General features: G+C 35.6%; 2 protein-coding genes across 2 annotated transcripts; both read right to left on the reverse strand.

The window, feature by feature from the left end:
* Positions 1–104: 104 nt before the first annotated feature.
* LOC136809183 (probable ATP-dependent DNA helicase RecS) lies at positions 105–4,216 on the reverse strand. Its single transcript, XM_067065706.1, has 5 exons — positions 4,039–4,216; positions 3,571–3,762; positions 2,836–2,980; positions 2,418–2,627; positions 105–2,120 (listed from the first exon to the last, which is right to left on the reverse strand). Exons 1-5 carry the CDS (start codon positions 4,163–4,165, stop codon positions 980–982), a joined length of 1,815 nt encoding a protein of 604 aa, XP_066921807.1. The 5' UTR covers positions 4,166–4,216; the 3' UTR covers positions 105–979.
* Positions 4,217–6,813: 2,597 nt separating this feature from the next.
* On the reverse strand, positions 6,814–18,921 carry LOC136809194 (ADP-ribosylation factor 4). The gene is made up of 5 exons (XM_067065716.1): positions 18,803–18,921; positions 10,411–10,491; positions 9,399–9,580; positions 8,923–9,048; positions 6,814–7,535 (listed from the first exon to the last, which is right to left on the reverse strand). Exons 1-5 carry the CDS (start codon positions 18,867–18,869, stop codon positions 7,452–7,454), a joined length of 540 nt encoding a protein of 179 aa, XP_066921817.1. The 5' UTR covers positions 18,870–18,921; the 3' UTR covers positions 6,814–7,451.
* Positions 18,922–19,263: the final 342 nt, after the last annotated feature.

The following is a 19,263-nucleotide window of genomic DNA, read 5'->3' on the forward strand; positions in this document are numbered from 1 at the left end:
TAAACAATAGGCCTATTGTTTTAAACCCGAAATCTCACCCTGATATTCTTATAGAAGTTATTCTTATAAAAAAAAAAGCGTGTACATTATTTAAAAACAAGAGAAATTTAAAGATGAAGCAAGCACCTAATGTGGGGTTAGTAAATACCTTGAAAAGAGACCAAAGAAATTTGAGAATTCAATAATTATATTTGTCTTGACTTCAATTCTATAAATGCAATTTAACACCTTTTTTCAATTATGTCATTAAAACTCATGAATACCATAACTGATATCAGTAAAAGAAAAATTGTTCACTTGAAGCTAATCAATTTTTTACCCAGGAATGCCAGGTTTTCAAAGAAACTAAGGATATCAAAAAATATTTTGGTAAACTGATATCAATTTTTTTCAGAATATTATAATAATCAATATCATCAGCCAAAACCCAAAATTTGCTGTTAGTTGTATATATAGATTTGAAGACATCTCTCTATTTCCAATAATGACAATATTGAATTTGTCTTTATGATTTGGACTTTCCTTAACTATAACTGACCTGATAATGGGTTGGTCTAAAAAGGAGGGTAGCCAAAGATTTAACTTGAATTAACACAACATGGTCAAAATTTGTTTTTTCTACTATTTGAACTTAGACCTTTTGATTACCTATAATTAATAAATGTATCCTTGATATGTAATCCTTACAACTACAAGGTGTGAATCCCTAAAGTTATCATAGGTATGAGGTAAATTATCCATTGATGTTATGAGATAACCCATTGGTCTGATTTTCATTTTGAGTCTGTTTTAGAATGTTGGGGATTTTAAATTTAAACCAGATTTCTGTTAAAGGTTCTAACATTGTATTTTAACAAATTAAAACACTAGCCTGCACTAGCCTTCAAATATTTGGGCAAAAAAGGGGTACCCCACAAGCTAACCCTGCTTTTTAGACCAACCCCCTGATAAAGGGGTGCACAAAACATGTAAGTATAAATTAAAAGTCTTCATCTTCAAGAGTTCGTTTCGAAATATTGCCATCAGTGCAATCAGAAAGAAGATAGCTATTGACTTGTGAGTCTGTCACAGATTGATATCTGGTATCATTCATAAAACTTGCATCATCAAGCCCCAGAGGCTCCTCTTCAAGATTTAGCTGTTCCATTTGGTCTATTTCAATATCATGAAAAACAGAGTTTATAATTTTTAAGACTTCGATTGCATGTCTTGTCCGCCAGATCTCAACACGAGATTTAAGATCTTGGATGTTGAAAATTTTTGTAACATTTACCATAACTTGCTTCACATGGTACTCTGTGAACTCATGGAACAAGTTAGGCAATGATACCTGTTTTAGATTTTTCTTTTTATTGAAGATCTCCATACGGAAATCATTCAATAACCCCCTAAGTTCATCCCTTTCAGCCATTGATACGTTTCTTCTACGCTCAGTTACAGGAGCTTGAGCATTCACATTAAGTTGCTTCAATTTCTTACAACAATTTGGTTCCTTACATTGACAGACATTTGAACAAAGATCACAACAAGTACAGTTAGAAAGAGACGAGTAGGTCCCTGGAAACTTGACCATCAAAAAATCCCGCCTACACTTAACATGGCTTCCAGCATACTCAACCATATCAGACGATGCATGGGTTGCCAAACTTTTATGGAACATCAAAATACTTTCGCTTGGTGAACCATCTCTACCAACTCTGCCAACCTCCTGAACAAAAGATTCAACCGTAGAGGGCGGTCCAAAATGGATGCATCGGTTAAAACCTTTAACATTGACCCCCATACCAAAAGCTGATGTGCATATGATGACACGTAGATGACTTTCAAGGATTGAAGCTTGGGCAAGGACATGATTTTTTACTGACTGTGGACTATATGCATGGAACTCTTCAACAAGGCGGTACCTTGGATTACCCTCCTTTCCACTAAGAAAAAGATCAACTCCGAGTTTAGAGGCCATTCCATTATTTAACAGGTTGACCTCCTTTCTTGTGTTGACATATATAATGGTTTTGCAGGTATGCTCTTTTTTGGCAATTATTTCTTCCATGATAAAGTCAAAGAAATTGACAAGATACCTGCCATCCTCTTTGCCCATTGAAATCTGCTCGACTGTGAATCTATTGACAAAAAATGATGTGATACTGATAGCCTTATCATTGTACTTTTTCTTGAAGTCTAAAAATCCTTGTGAATAAAAAAATTTCTTTTTAAAGATTTGATTTGAAACCTGACAGACAAAGTTTAGGAATTTCTTCTAATAACATTATCTACTAAGAGAGCTATTACTAATTTTTTATAATCAAATATCTATTATCATCCATCATAACTATAATTTTACTATACTGTAACCACAAAATGTCAGATCAGAAAATTAGTTGAATATTTTGTATATACCAAAGTTAAATAATTATTACCTAACATTATTTTTGTTAGGGTGATATATTTCACAGTACACATCGTTTGATTGAAGATTTAGCATTGAGAAGATGGTGGCCTGAGTAGCAGAGGTTGCAGTGGCAGTGAACAACATGAACCTTGCTTTTGATGACAAGAGACTTTGCAGCTCAACAATCTTGGAATAGCTTTCTCTGAATGCTTTTGTGGATTCATTTGATGACTTGCCCCTATGGTTGTTAAATATGTTTTAAGTGAAATCGTGTAACGACTGGTTAGTTGACATATAATATATGAAGAGACACTCAAAAATAGAAAATTAGTAGTGTTAGAGAGCAGGAGGTTTGTAAAATTTTAGAAGACAAAAAAATGTGGTTCATTAATGTCATGAAAAAAACATGGTAAAGCCTTTCCGAAAGATTAAAATAATCTACAAACCATTCAACCATTACATGTGCTTCATCAACTACGACTCCTATACAACGGTCAACAAACTCAGAATCAGAAAACAACATTCGCCAACGTTTCGTCTCCAACACTTCTGGACAGGCATACACCAATGAATATGTACCAGCTTTGATATCTTGGAGGGAACAACATTGAATTCAGATAAAACTTTTTAAGAGATATTATAAAATGAAACTGCTGTACTATCTGACAGCTTACTTAATAGTACATTGCTATTGCTCTACTCTTTGGTGTGTAATAAACAAATGACAGTTATTGAGGGTTATTTGCCAAAATGTTTAAGGAAACGAGGGGTTATTTATCTGAAGTCGCCTGAAAGTAAAGCCATGTTACTCCATGCTAATTGTTACTGTGAGATCGGGTAACTTTCATCAGTGGAGGATAACATGCATAGCCCTCAAATGAATGACCTGGTCGGTCATTAAAATACAAAGTATATAAAATCAAAACAAAAATTGTAGAGTAGAGCTGTGAATGGAGCTGCGTAGTTCATTTGTTTTGAAATTCTTCTGCTTTGATTGGTCAGTCATTTGATGTTCACGGTAGGGCTTATATGAATATCAATTTAGGACGAAGTATTAATTTATTACAGTAGGCCCCTAAGTTAAGAGAAGAGTACTTCTTTGTTGATGAATCTAGAGTCTATACTAACAACCAGACTTATCTTAAGTAAAATAATTCTAAATCTAAATAATATAGACATACCTTCATAACACTCATCAGTTACAGTCTTGTCTAAGGAAATAGCCATGATACAGCTATCCCCAGCAGCCTTGATCTGATCGTTTATCAAGGCTATGAGTGGTGAAAATACTAGAAGCACTGGATTGCTAATCTCTGGACGTAACTCCTCAAAGTACCTCGGCACTGCTTGGAAAACAACTGACTTTCCATAGCCTAAATGACAATAACACAACTGATTTTTAATTTATGACTACGTTAAATTTGTTTAAGCTTTCTTAATTTTTTTAATTTTATTATAGTATAAACACACGTACGTTTGATAAAATTGGAATCTTTACCCTGCTGTTTTGATGGGTATAATTCAAAAACCATTTTTAAGTATGATGCCTGCCTAGTAGCCTAGATGGTCAATCTTGAGAAGTTGTCTCAAATAAAGTAGAGTTTTTGGGAGAGATGAAACTACTATAATGACTGCCTGTCAAATCAAACCTGTTGGGGCACTGAAATATGTGTGTTTTCCATTAAAAAATGCCCTCAGAACATTAACTTGGGGCTGGTGAAAAGCTTCGATACCAAACTGGAACGCCAAATTCTTCAACAAAGTTGATTCATCCATGCTATACAAGAAAATAAGTAGCAACCAAGTCCAACAAACAACCACCGCTTCAATTTTGAAACTCATGAAAAAAATTTTAAGTCGCGCCTAATTCGTATCGGGGAGAGTTCAATTTCGAAAACATTACGTAATGTCTGGGGCTTCACTTTCTAACCTCTCGCCAGCTAAAAACTGTCTTTAGCCGATATATAGCCTGTTAGACGAAAACCGCTTTTTTATCGCGATTTAACGTCTGTTACTTTTTGCCGTGGAATCGAATGTTCTTGGACGGGAAAGTCCGTCCAAGATTTTCTCTTCGGCGCAGCTCATTTTGCCGTGACTTTGGACAAGCTGCACTCCATCGCGTGTGCTTTTTTCGTTTTTTAAGAAGTCGCTGCATTGCTTCGATCGGTAAAGTTCAAATAGATTTTCGAACTTTCGAATTTTGTAATTCGAATTTTGTGATTCGAATTTTGAAATTTTTTTTTGAGAGAACCAAAATCATTTGTTTTGAAAAGTTGAAAACCGAACGAAAAAAAACAGTATCAGTGGATGGAGGAGAAAAGAAGATGGAAATCCTTTTTTTGCATCAACAGCAGCAGAGTTGTTGGGTTATTTCCATAACAGGATTGAAGAATCCAGAGACTGAAACTTGAGAATGAAAATTATCAAATCAGATTAGATCCTATCCTACCTAGAACCATAAGTGCTGCAATCCAATGATGATTGAAAGGAAGACGAACTTGTACTTTTTGTATGCTTTGGGATGGCACCGAATATCTTTTGGATATGGCATGAAACCAGGAAGAATTATTTTGTTTATTCCAGGCCTATTCCAGTGGAAAAAGAAACTGTTTGTTTGTTATTGTTTTTATTGGCTGTTCGATGTGGTCTCTCTATCTGGTCGCTAGTTTGAAAATATTTCATTAATAAAATGGTGGAAAGTAAATTGACATATGATTGAAAGTAAAGTGAAATTTGTTGTATTCGATTCGAAAGTTTGCTGGGAATGGAAATGAAAAACTTTCTTCACAGCTGTCTTCACCAGTGACATAGACAAGTCTTGACAATTCTGGACAATTGCCAAAACTTGACACTATTTTCATGATATTATTCTAGAATTTTTTACATTATAATGTGAAGAGTTTGGTCCTGTATAATCAGAGTTAAAACTACTAATTAATTTTGAGATCTCGAGCAGATTTTAGATTTGAATTTCTCAACTTTGGAAACTAGATAGTAAGCCAGTAAAATGTGGAGGTTTTGCTTCGAATTGTGAGAGGAATCTACCTAAATTTTATTAGTTTTATCTAACTTTCTTATAAATTTATATTTTTAAGATGTTATAGTCATTGACATAGTTTTATTACAACTTTAGAACTTTGCTAAATTTTTTGGTAAATACATTAATGAATATTTCTATTATTTGTACCTCTTAATCCTGAAATTGCACGAGATCGACTCATTTCCATCAAATGATAGTCTTGGAATCCTCATTATTTTACATCCCTGTTTCAAAAACTGGCTATGGCTGGTGTTGAGTTTTCTTTTATTTGATTTTGGTTGCTTTTCTCTACAACTTACAAGGAAGAAAACCTTTTGAAGAAGTGGGATTATCTCATTACCTTTCTAAATTAAGAGCCTGTTGACAATACCATTAATTGGAGCTGCTTGAAGACCTTTGGAAACTTTTTTGCTTCTATAGTTCTTTCGTTATAATAGGGGGGTATCAAAATAATTTCAAAAAAAAACATTTTCAGCTCACCAAACTCCATCCCGATCCCGAGGATTCTTTTGTTTCGATTTTAATGCACGGAACTCAAAAATTGAGACTAGATTGAACATCAACGCACATCCTCTCCTACCTATTCGATTGTCCGTTCCAGTCTTTATTTTCGAGTTCCGTGTTTTCCCGCCCTTATGCACTCCGCACGGGATCGACGTCACCCTCCACCACAGTGCGATAACTTTCGACAAACGCTTCAAAGTGTAACTGACCATAAAACAAAGAAAAAATTTGGTTTGTGGGAAGGTACTGGCTAGCCGATATACGGCTAAGAGCGGCAAATCTCTGGAAAGAGGATTTACCGACTATTAAGCATCCTCTAAAAGAAGCACGAATTCGTTAGAGGATGCAAGCAGCCTAGGTCTTCATCTATTGATGAGAGCAGATGTGCGCGATCGCATGACTTATGTAAAAACACTGGATAAACAACGAGCTAGACGATCATATCGTTTACACAAGATCATTATAAAAAGCGAACGAAATAGGCAGGATAAATTTGAAAACGGTAGTTATTAGCCCGAAAGGAGTCAGCAGTGGCGAGGTGTTCTACCGCCACTTTTTTTCCCCGTAAACCGCCGTAAAGGATGTAAACTCTGCCATATATCTTTTGCCACATTTACTATCCCATTTACGGACGATAGCATCTTCTAACAACAAGCTAGATTTACCGTGATCAGCACAGTTTAGTCTGCAGTTTAACCTATTTTATAAATTGAAAAGGAAAATTTGGGAACTAGTTGCCCTTTAAACAGCTTCAAATGGTATGGTGATGCTTCCGTTAAAGGTTCATACTTCCCGGAGACTTTTTATTATGAAACCGTTCCAAGGGGCAAGCATGATCATCTGCAAGGTATTCTTGAAAATGGTGGAAACCAATCACAAATTATTATTCCGACATAGATAATCCTATTGTTATTTTCTCGAAATGACATCATCACAATACAATAAATTCCATAAAATATTACTTATTAGTAGCATGATAACTTAAAAGTTGGATTTTTTGACTAACGCTTGTAAGTCACGTCTACAAACAAATAAAGCAAATAAACCAACTTAGCGTTTAGCAAAGCAAAATACTGGCTGATCAGTGTTAAAAATCTGTGAAAAATACATCTACAAGTGCCTCTCCAGACTTTATCGTTCATGACTTTTAGCAAAAAGAGCAGTGAGCAACAAAAGAAATATGATTGAGTGCGTTGAGTAGTGAGAAAGATACCAACAATACCCATACCCATGAAATACCTTGGTCGAAACTTCTCTCGAATAAGTCAAAAGGGAGAAAGATAAAATTCATTCACATATAAACAAAAATAAAGGATAAAGTTCTAATAAAAATGAAAAAATACGAGAAAATAAAAATCTTGAGTGGCTAACTCAGGTAAAGCTAATTTAAACGTTGTGTCAGTTCTTTATGGTGTAAGTCGATCCAGGTGCAACCACCATTACTGAACAGAACGCGCAAGAACGCGTACCCAGAGATGAATTTCTTGACAATCCAGTTGTTGATGATGAGAATTGAATTTATTTGGAGAGTTCATTGGAAAGCCAGTCCAGACCTTCGTATAAACCATTTCCTTGTGTAGCGCACGCCGCTTGGACGTACCACTGAAAAAAGAGAAGAAGTCACGAGTTTATTATTTTTAAATTGCATAAGAGATTTTACCGAACCGCCATGCAATGACATAAACCATTAAAATACACAACTCGAAATCGCACGGGAAATTTGTTTGAGTTCGAGTTCGAAATTTCGAGAATATATCACTTAATATCACTAAATAAAAAATGTTTTGCATCTCATTCTCAACATGAGGGGTTCAAGTTCAGTCCCTTTAATTTCAATAGGGCCTAAAAATGGGAGTATGATTTTTCAAAATCTCCGGCTCATTCATTTCTTTTTATCTATTTGATAAATTTAGGTGAATACATCTGAAGCGTCAATTCTTTACAATAGTTTACAACCAAGTTTTTAATTGATTCGTTATTTTTCATTATTTTGTCATTTCTATATGAAGTAAGCTCTATCGTAAAGAGTTTCCCAAAATTACCCAGAAAAAAATAAAATCAACGAGATACTGCAAACATTTCATCAACAGAATGATATGGTTTGGCACAGATAAAGATAAAGGGTTGAAGCAGGTTGAAGAAGTATTTTTTATCTTTCCATAAATCCCAGACCGCTGCCGCCGAGGCAAAAGATCCAATGTCAAAATTAGAGCATGGGAAATCTAATTATTTTCGTGATTTGACGACGGCCAACTTTGAGCCGCTTTTTCAGATATTTTTGCAGATACATTTAGAAAGTAAATACACTCTTCTCGAGATGCATAAATTTATTGTTGTCCTCGTTTTCAAACATATTTCATTGCTATGAAATTATACATTTAAACCAATTTAAATTCCCAAAAGGCAAACATTAACTCTAAAACAAAAGTACTTGAAACTCAAAATGTCTCATGAGGTGTAAACAACACAATTATCATTGTGAATATGTAATTTTATAGCAATGAAATCTGTTTGAAAACGAGGACAACAATAAATTTATGCATCTCGAGAAGAGTGTATTCATCCCAGATAAATTTCCAACATCACAATGAAAATTACTCTCGGGTACCTAATAGCCGTCCCCCTCCGCTAATTAATTTTTCGAAAATTTCCCACCCAGGACATTCTTATTCCAACCCCCCCCCCCGCTTATTAATTTTCGGGAAAATGTTTTTGAAGGTTCCCTTTTTTGTCCCAATTCTGCTGTATTAGCCTCCTTTTCAAAAAATTTCTATCCAGGACGTTTTTATTCCAACCCCCCCCCTGCTTATTAAGTTTTGAGATTTTTTCCAACCCCCGGCTATTAGGTACCTGAGAGTACAAGAAAGTCATTCATCGATAAAGAGAATATAGTTCACTGCTACAAAACGTCACAAATTTAATAATTCCTTAAATCCCAACCTTAATCATTGTTTACTCCACTACCGCTTACTTAAATGAATTGATTTACCTTGCGGCCGCGTAGTTGATGAAGTCCGAGTTTTTCAGTCAGTTCACTGGTGGAGAGAGCGTTAGGCAAATCTTGTTTGTTGGCGAATACAAGAATGAAGGAGTCTTTCAGTTCGTCCTCGTTGACCTGCAAACAAACGACATGCATTACAACACCATTGCTTCAATCTTCCCTCCCCCAGTCTAAATCAACTCCCTCACCCTAGGTTGATCCCCTTTTGAAACTTTATTTGCGTATTTTATTTCAAGTTCATGTCAGCCCTCTTCTTATTGTGCCATTCTATACCAAGCTTGCTTATTCCGCCTCTTCTCTCTCCATCTACACTTCATGAATCTTCCAAATTATTAATTTTAATAGGGTAAGCTCCTTTAGATACACGAAGAGTTGAGAGCGAATAGAGGCACAGAGAAAATGTTTCAGAAACTTGTATGTAAGATGCAGAGATAAAGTTATCAACAGATTGAAAGACAGTATACCATTTTATTTAATTCAGCAGCAGCTTCTTGTATACGCTCTCTATCGTTACTGTCGACGACGAAGATTAGGCCTTGTGTATTGGTAAAGTAATGTCTCCATAATGGACGGATTTTATCTTGACCTCCGACATCCCATACGGTGAAGCTTATGTTTTTGTATTCAACTGTCTCAACGTTAAAACCTTAGAGAAAAATAAAAGGATTGACAACGACAATCAGAAACAAAGAGACTGCTTATACCTGAACTATTCATACATGCGAGTATTTCTCTGAATTAAACCACGAGGAACCACAGCTTAAACTTAAACTTCAAACCTGGTCAAACCCACAATACAGCTTTTAACCGTTTTGAAATGATTTGAAGATTATAACCCAAAGCCTTGTCGTATTTAAATATTTTAGGCGTACAAATGTTCGTGAATTTTGGCCCTGGTCTTTAAAAATTCTAGGAAGGGCCATTCGCGAAAGTTTATGCTCGCAAAAAATAGAAAATCTGTAAAACTTCAAACTTTGAATGGAATGTAACTTTTATGGCACTGTTTAGCCTACTAAAGACTAATAAGTCAAAGGACAAATGTTTCAAGCCAATCCAAGAAGTATTTGTCCCTCTAGTCTAAGCCATTTTTTCATGTGAAAATTCTCAATTTTACTAAGTCTTGATTCGCGAAAGTTTATGCTCGCGAAAATTATTTTTCCGTTAAATTCGCGAAAGTAAATGTTGTGAATTTCGCGATTTTTCGTCCTCGCGAAAGTTTCTGCTCGCGAAAGTTTGTACGCCTAAAGAATCGCAGAGTGAAGTTTTTCAGGTTATAGCTTTTTCAGATGAGTTCAAATAATTCAAATATTTTGCAACTAAATTTTGCAGGTTTTTCTCATTTTTTGCAGGTTCTACTACAATTTTTACAGACTCTTAGAAAAAAGGAGAAAAATTTGTTACCCGAAAATTCGCTGACTAAAAAGCTCTCCCTCTCACTCAGTTATATCATATCATGATGATCTAAAGATAACCTACCTATAGTGGGTATGGTGGTGACAATTTCACCAAGTTTTAATTTATATAAAATTGTCGTTTTACCAGCAGCATCCAATCCCACTAAAAAGTAAAGAAGACAATATGAAGATTATTCATAAACGTAGATAAGGCGAGACTTTAATTTATTGTTCTAAGAGCGATCGAAAAAACTATCGTATCGAAATTCGTGCCATTTTGAATGTGATATCTTAAATCCATCTAAGTTCTTGGATGAATTCACGCTTTTTCAACTTATTCAATTAAGAATATCTGCAAAAAACGAAATAATCCTAATTTGCAAATTCAATAGCATTAGTCACTAACTTTTGACTGGCTACTATGAGCAGGGACCTACCGCGAAACATGCACTATTTGACAGCATCCATAGAGTTAGTTCAATCAGGCAACGATCTCCAATTGCAATTAAGATTGACAGGGATGCTACAAAATATATCTTTCTTTTCAAAGTTTAAAGGGAATTCTGAAGGATTTCAAGGTTTCTCCAAGAAAACTTTTTAAGGTTTCAACCTTGATTGAGGTTTTCTCAGAATCATGGAATTTTAAGGTCCATTTTCTGTAAGAATCGGTCCTTTCAAATCTTATGAGCAATTTTTATGAGAAATTCCATATTGTATCAGTTTGAATGCTATGTACAAAATTTTAACCCCATTTTTATCAGGGGGTGTTTTCCACCACCCTGGTACTTTATTACTTATAGTTCACTGAAACTTTGACTTTTAATATAATCATATTAGCAACATGTATCCTGATGTATCCCAATTTTTACCATCATAAGCCCACATCAGGTGTACAAGTTCTTTGAACAGGTATGTCATAAAATCTAGCTAAAACCCTGTAAAATCTCAAAATATTAAAATTGGCATAACTTATGATGTAGTTATCAAGTAAACTTCAAATTTTGAGGTTTTAGGTATCATTAAGATATTTCTAATTCTTTTAGCTAAGTAATTAAAAGAAACAAGAAGCCTGTTGGCTTGAAGGCCCAGCGAAAAGTAACGTGTTGAAAACGAGCGTGCAAAACAGCAAATGTATGACCCTGTTGACATGGATCAAAGTGAAGACAGGGAAAGTTTTTCCAAAATCACCACTGTACTTCTCATTGGTTAGACGCTTGAAATTTTATTGAAGTTCACCCGGTTGAATACTCTCAGGTACCGTGAGATTGGGTAACTTGCATCAGTGGAGGCTAACATGCAAAGCCCTCAAATGAAAGACCTGGCTGGTCATTAAAATACAACTACGCAGCTCCGCTCGCAGCTCTACTCTACCATTTTTGTTTTGATTTAATTTTGTATTTTAATGACCAGCCAGGTCTTTCATTTAAGGGCTATGCATGTTAGCCTCCACTGATGCAAGTTATCCAATCTCACGGTACCTAATAGCTGGGGGGTTTGGAATAAGTGGGGGGAGGTTGGAAAAAATCTCAAAACTTACCGTAAGTTGGTCTAATCTCGACATCCGTCTTCTAATTTCGACACCCTTCTTTAGAGATAGGAATAATATGAAAGTCGGAATCGGTGATTGAAAAAAGATTTATCCTCCCTTACCACTAAGCAAATAAAATAATTTACACCTTTTTTTAATTTTTCAGCTCTAGAAAAGGGTGTCGAATTTAGGGGAGGAATGTCGACATTAGATCAAGTTACGGTAATAAGCAGGGGGGGGGTGGAATAAAAATGTGCTAGGTGGAAAATTGCCATAAATTATGCGCGCCCATAGAAAAATATTTTTAAAAAACCGCGAATATATAGTAAATGGGCGCTTTTTAACCAATTAGGTGCACTCACATATTCAGGAAGAAATATCCCTGCAGGCATGTTAGTTGGACCTGACTGTAAACCAGAAGAATAATCTTTAAAAAACTAGACGATGAAATAGTTTACGGTCTGCATATCAAGGCTAATAAAATTCATGTGATTTAATGTGAGTTGACAGTTAAATGTGACAGATCCAAAAATGACCATTTTCACTGTTCATGCATTGTAACCATGAAAAATGTTTCAATCTAGTTCAAATTTACCCATGAGCTGCATTTTAGTGTCCATTAACAGATTCCAGAATCAGTTTATGCTTTGAATGATTATGTGAGTCGAGTTTGAAAAATCAAGCCACCGATCGTTTAATGCGACAGATCCAGAAATGACGATTTTATTCAATATACGTGAAGAATCATGAAAAAAGTCCCAATCTTGTTCAAATTTACACATGAGCTGCATTTCAGTCTCCATTAACATGATTCCATAATCAACTTATTTGAAATAATTCTGTGTCGAGTTTGACAAATCAAGCCACCAATCGTCAAACGAGACAGATCCAGAAACAACCATTTTCACACGTAACATCATGGAAAAAGTTCCAATCTTGTCCCAATTTACACATGGGGTCCATTTTAGTGTCCATTACCAAATTCCAGAATCAGTTTACTTGAAATAATTATGTGTTGAGTTTGAAAATCATACCACGTCCCACCACACTGACCACCGTGGTTTTGTTAACAGCCTGAATCATGAACAGCCACATATCCAGAAGTGATTGTTTTCTTATGTAGCATCAAGAAAAAAGTTCCAATCTTATTCAATTTTACACATCAGCTGCATTTCAGTTTATTTATTTCTATATCAGAAGCCATTATTTCCTAAAAATTTGTAAAGTCTTTTTGAAAACAAGAAAATAAAAATGAAAGTGATTTAAGGTAGAATTTTTACTCATAAAACTTTATGAAAACTTGAGCAAAGACATGGCAGAATGTTGAAAAAGGTTTATAAACAAAGACAATTACAAAATATCTTGTTTGAAAGTCTCTTGACCACTAAAGCAAAGAAAATGTTCAAGAAAGTATGAATCAACCTCCTCGCTTCGACCGCCATCTTGCTTTGTTTTGAAAATTGTTTTTGAAGGAGCGCGGAATCAGAAAATATATCTTTTATAGCCAGTATCCGACTTTAGCAAGCTTTTCCCTCTCCAGATGGCAAAATTAAAAAGTGTGTTACTGGTTTTAAGCGCCGTTTCTACCAAAACGGACAGACAGATACACGGACGGAAGGAAAAGTGCTAATGAAAGGCCCTATCGCTAGCGCTGGGCCAAAAATATTGTGCTCACAGCTCTAGTGGAGATATACATTTTACAATTCCTAAATCTTGTAAATCAGGTTTGTTTTGTTTTCTCTGGTTTTCTTTGTATTTTGCTGCTTTGATTGGTCATTCATTTGAGAGCTATACAAGTTTCACTCCCCTGATGCAAGTTACCCGACTTCTGGGATGGCTTTTTTTCCTCTAGCTCTTCTTTAAACAAAACAAATAACACTGATTAATTAGACTGAAACTACAGGGATAATAGCATTTTAGCTATACTTCACAAGAACACAACAGATACAGCCCCACCCCCTGATCAGCAGAAGAAATTGCCTTTCTGACGCAATTTTCAAAAACCCGGAAAAAATCTTTTGGCTGTCTGCCCACCTACATGTATTTTTAACAACCGCGCTGCGACGCAAACAGAACAATTTTTTGATTCCCGCCTAATGTTTATGTCGCTAATAATAACCGGAGATAAAATGGTATTTATGGCAAATAGGCAAAGGTCTATTAGACCAAATTACTGCACTAGATGGTAACACAAATAACTTCATTTCATGTCCTCGTTGGGTCTAAAAAGTGAGTTGATCGAATGTCAAATTTTTTAGGTTGTTCAAAATTTGGTCTGCGACCCCCTTCCCCCTTCCTCTTAACAGCCAAAAAATTCTTGAAAAAAATAAACTTTTGAAGGCCTGAAACTACCTTTCCCCTACATGTTCTTTCACATTCTTTTTCTTTGCTAACATTGAAATGCTTCTTTATTTCTACAGGAAAACATTGGTTTTGAGCTGTGATCTTAGGATTTAACCCAAGGCGAGTCAGGGCGGGATAGGAATAGCGGTTGTTACTATGAGGGCGGGATGAGGTATTGCCGCATTGGGTTACGTGACAAATTATATTTCTCAATATACGAGTGAAAAGTATGGCGGAAGTGATGGATTGTATGGCTTCTTAGTATTTTAAGACTTAGGGACACTGCGAGGAGCTTCTATTTTAAGTGAGATTATCTGTCTTTTTTAACTATTTTTGACAACATACCATCAACTGCCTTAACTTGGGACGATTGGTCGAAACATGGGACTGTTGATATCTGGCCTGTATTTTCACTTACTGTTAAATCTCTGTTGACAAAAAATTTGCTTTGATAACTCCACCAAGTTTATCAATCATACTTTCTGTCATAACATGTCACAATAACTTTTAGTTTACTGATAGCGCGCCCTTTTTAAGGGTTTGTTTTCATTTAAAATACCCGGACACCGATTGGGATTGACAAATAACGAGTGTTTAACTGGCCACGCGAGTGACCTCAAACACTGATTGTTTTGCCACTAATTTGGTCTTTTTTGTTCCAGACATTTGCGGGTGTTCCACTACGAATTGTTCTTATATTTCGATTTAAAAGCCTACTTTCAAGTGGGTAACTTGCATCAGTGGAGGGAAACTTGCATAGCCATCGAATGACTGACCAATCAAAGCAGCAAAATTTCAAACCAAATAAACTACACAACTCCGCTCGCAGCTCTACTCTACCATTTTTGTTTTGATTCAACTTTGTATTTTAATGACCAGCCTGGGTAGTTCATTTGAGGGCTATACATGTTAGCCTCCCCACTCCTGCAAGTAACCCGATCTCACGGTACGCGGTGCGAAAGAAAATCGTTCATTAACTCAAATCAAATGACTTTGGAGGTTCGGTGAAATGGTGGCCAAATTGCCTTCCCATGTTTTGTCAGATAGTCCTAAGTTAGAGCAGTTAACGGTAAACGTTGACCCTCTCCCCCCCTTATGCCCTGAAGCTGTTGAAAAAAGGATTGTCATCCCTAAAAGAGCATTAAATAAGGCAAAGAAAAATGTTCCATAGTCAGCCAGCCAAAACGACTGCACATTTTGTGTGGTTTCAATTTATGAACTCCTTTGAACACTGTGACCTTTGACACAAAACGACCCTGGACACCGCCATACATTGTACGGTGTTGTTCGGTGGGAACAAGTCAACCTATTTTGACCACCGTACAAGGTATGGCGGCTACATCGTACAATGTACGGTGGGAGCTATTCCTCAAAGATTTATTTCCACCGTACTCGTCCGGTGTAGCCGCCTTTGATTCGTTATAACGCCATATAACACTTCCGCCCTCTTTTTAAAGATTTGTCCCTGCCACATATTTGTTTTGGTAAATGAGTCTAAGAAGTTGTTTAGTTTTAGAATTGAATACAATACATGAATTCCATATGTGACTAACGGACATTTCCACTGTTTAGCAGGCTAGAAGTCAAGCTTGAAAATAGGAATAAAACTTCTTTTGGTGTGGTAACTATCAGTGGGGGTCAAAGTTTCAAGAACCATATAAAACTTTTTCTCTTGACATTCACTTGGTCAGAAATTGCAATTAATAGGCCCGTGACTAACGGACACAAAAATTAACATCTAAAATGGGACACTTTTACAAACAGATGTAAAGTGCTGTTCCTAAAGCTACAGGTTAGGTTTTTTGCTTAAATTCACTAGAGGAAAGGTTGAATTTTATGTTTCAAAATCAATTTTGAAAAAAAATTGTCAAAGTAAGAAAATATGACAAAAATTGGGCAAAAAATGCTGTGACTAACGGACATTTAAAAACGTGACTAACGGACAAAACGGTTTTTTAATGATTCTGACGAGGCAATCCAACCATTCCTATATTTGGTGCTTTAGGGGTGAAATGTTATATCAATAGAATGACAAAAGCCTAAAAGAATAGAAGAATTCTCATTTTTCTCTGTGTGGTACCATTCCTGTCAAGTGCATAGATCCCGAAAATTTGAAAATTTTGAAATATAAAGATCTGTTGAGTTTTTATGGGTGTTTTTTGCACTGCATTGTTTCTTTGTTGAATCAGGACAAAGACAGACAACTTGGGTAAGGGTATTTTATTTATTTACTTCGGAAAAGGATTATTCTCCCTATTATGACAACTAGTCCGTTAGTCACGGAATTGTAAAATGCACACACAAAGAAAGGATTGACTATTTTACATATATCTATGGGTAAAATGGGTAAATATAGTCAAAATAGCTTTAATAAGAACAAAATACATGGTTTTTTAAGCGAGTGCCGTCATTATATTCTCCGAACTCTGAATTTTAAATCTATTTCGTGACTAACGGACAATTGCCATGTTTACTAACAGAAAACAACTTTTAGTGGAAAAATACTTCATTTTTGGTAAGTTTAGCCTCAATTTGTTTGCAATAAGGTGTTAGAAACCAACCATTTTGAAAAAGTGATCTTATGAAAATTTCATCTCAGGTAGGATGATTTTCGTGACTAACGGACACTTCTTGATGAGCCTCTTGTGAGTTACCCACTCAACCTTTAGGGCTAAAATTTTGCACTTCTTTTATGGTCATAGTACTTCTGTTTTTAAGACAAAAATAAAAGAAACATGCAGCTTCCCTTTGCTTTCATTGGAACTTTTCTTCTTATCAGTGTGACTAACGGACAGTCGGGTAGGCATGCATAACAGCCAGAAAAAAAACAAATAGGAGTTAAGCAAAGCAGATCTTGATTATTGATATGTTTTCTATAATGGTTGTCAGTACTCTATCACAGATTTGTGTACTGATACAATCATATTTGGATGAAAAAAGTTTCTGGCAAAGTTCTTGGTTTTTTCAAACAATTTTGTATTTTTTTGTATTAAAGGCTTCACCCCAGCACAGAAGCGTGAAAAATGGACTTTAAAGAAAGATTTTCTGGATTCTCACACTTCAAGATATGTATATTCAAGAGAAAATGAAAACTTAAGTTATTTTTGACTTTGAAATTTTGACCTAGATGTTAATTTTCTCATGGAATTCATGAATAGTATAAAAATGAACACACTACTTTCAATTTTGAAACTAGAAAGAAACTTTGGTCTGAGAAAACAAACCACGCGAAAAAAGATTAAATGTGATCAGACTTACTATGTTGTTTCCTGAAACAGATATGGATTTGTTAAAGACTGCAGTTGACCAGGGACGCGCGTTTTTACAAGCGATCCAAAAGCGCTCTGCTTGGCCGCCTTGAAGCGGTAGAAAAACGCCACTGACATCGTCCGGTGGGAAAATTAATGTACGGTGGGAAAATTAATGTAAGATGGGAAAATGTAGGGTGTTTTGGCATTCTAACCTAATATCCGACCATATATACATTAAATAAAAAACGCCCACCAGACAGGCGGTGTCCAGGATCTAACACAAAATGGTGCCTATGATGATTATGATAAACAAAGTTAAAATGCTACAAATGCATTAGAAATTGCTTGCAAAATATCAGCAATAATAGTTTTTTTGAGCAAAGGCTATATAGGCTATATGTCGATTTTACCGACTCCCCCTGACCTGACACAATTTTCAATCAAGCAAGAGTCAATTACCCGGGGGGGGGACTTAGGCAAAAATAGGTGCTGGGTATGTGCGGACGGTAAGGGTCGGGTTTTTCACCTTTCAAAGTCTCTCTAAGGGTTACAAAAATCAGGAAATTTCATAGTAGTCTCTCTAAGGGTGGGAAAAATCATGATTTTTAGACAAAAATTTGATTTTGAGAGAAAAAATTACAAAAAAGTCTCACTAAGGGTAGGAAATTTTTGAAAATCAGGGAAAATTTTTCGAAAAAGTCTCTCTAAGGGTCACTTTTTCACTAAAATTTGGTCTCTCTAAGGGTCGGTTTTCGGAGGTCCCGTCCGCACATACCCCTCATTCACCAACCCTAGTACCCCCCCCCGGGGTCAATTACTTGGGCAACGTGAAACGAAGATATTTGAGATTGCTGTCATTTCCAATAGACCTTTTTTCAAAGAGGCCACCCTGTTAAATAAGTATGTAGTCCAGCAGAAAAACAATGATAAACCATGAATAATTATTACAATATGCATGATACAGTAATTATGCATGGCTATATCATTGTTTTTATGGCTGGACTACATAATTATTCAACATGACATCCTCTTTGAAAAAAGGTCTATAGAAAGATAAGGATGCAATTACACAGTTACCACCAATTCAGATCATTCAGAAATATCCTGGAATACAGCATCTGACCTCAGGTTACTTATATGCCAATTCAATCAAATTCTACATGTTACAAAATAGAAAAGGTTGATTGTGTGACTTCTAAAAATTAACTGATTTGAAGTGCTTTTTTAACCAAATCTAAGTTTCTTTTCAGGTAAGACTCCAAAAAGCAATAGTCTATTAAGAAAAATGCTAGTCCTGTATTCCAAATATTCTAGTCATAAAAATTGTGGATTTTTATAAATATGAAACTCACCCATCAGGATTCGCATATTTTGTTTGCCAAAAAGTCTGTTAAAAAGTGATGAAACTGTCAAACCCATGTTGAATATGTTTGTTATACCTAAAGAAAGTGAATGATAAAATTTATATGAAGTTTTATAGAATAATTTGATCCAAAAATAGTGTGTGGAAATTTTGTGTTCCCCTTTTTGAGTCGTCAAAAGCCACGTAGACTCGATTTAATGATTATCGACCATGTTTTTGATTAATCGAGGTCATTTTGCGACTTCAAAGCTTCCATCAAGAAAGATTCAACGAATGAGATTGCAGTATTTACCAATTTGCGCTACTTTGTATTGTTTAAATATTACGTAATCGAAAATGGCAGAGAAAGATACCAAAAAACAAACGAACGGGAATTCCAAAGCGGGAATATATTTTCGCCGATGTTTTGAAGTAAGTAGGGGATTTCCCGGGCGACGCCCTTGATATGGG

The sequence above is a fragment of the Clytia hemisphaerica genome, unplaced genomic scaffold (genome assembly GCF_902728285.1).
Source record: "Clytia hemisphaerica strain Z4C2 unplaced genomic scaffold, Clytia hemisphaerica genome assembly, whole genome shotgun sequence".
NCBI classification, from domain to species: domain Eukaryota; kingdom Metazoa; phylum Cnidaria; class Hydrozoa; order Leptothecata; family Clytiidae; genus Clytia; species Clytia hemisphaerica.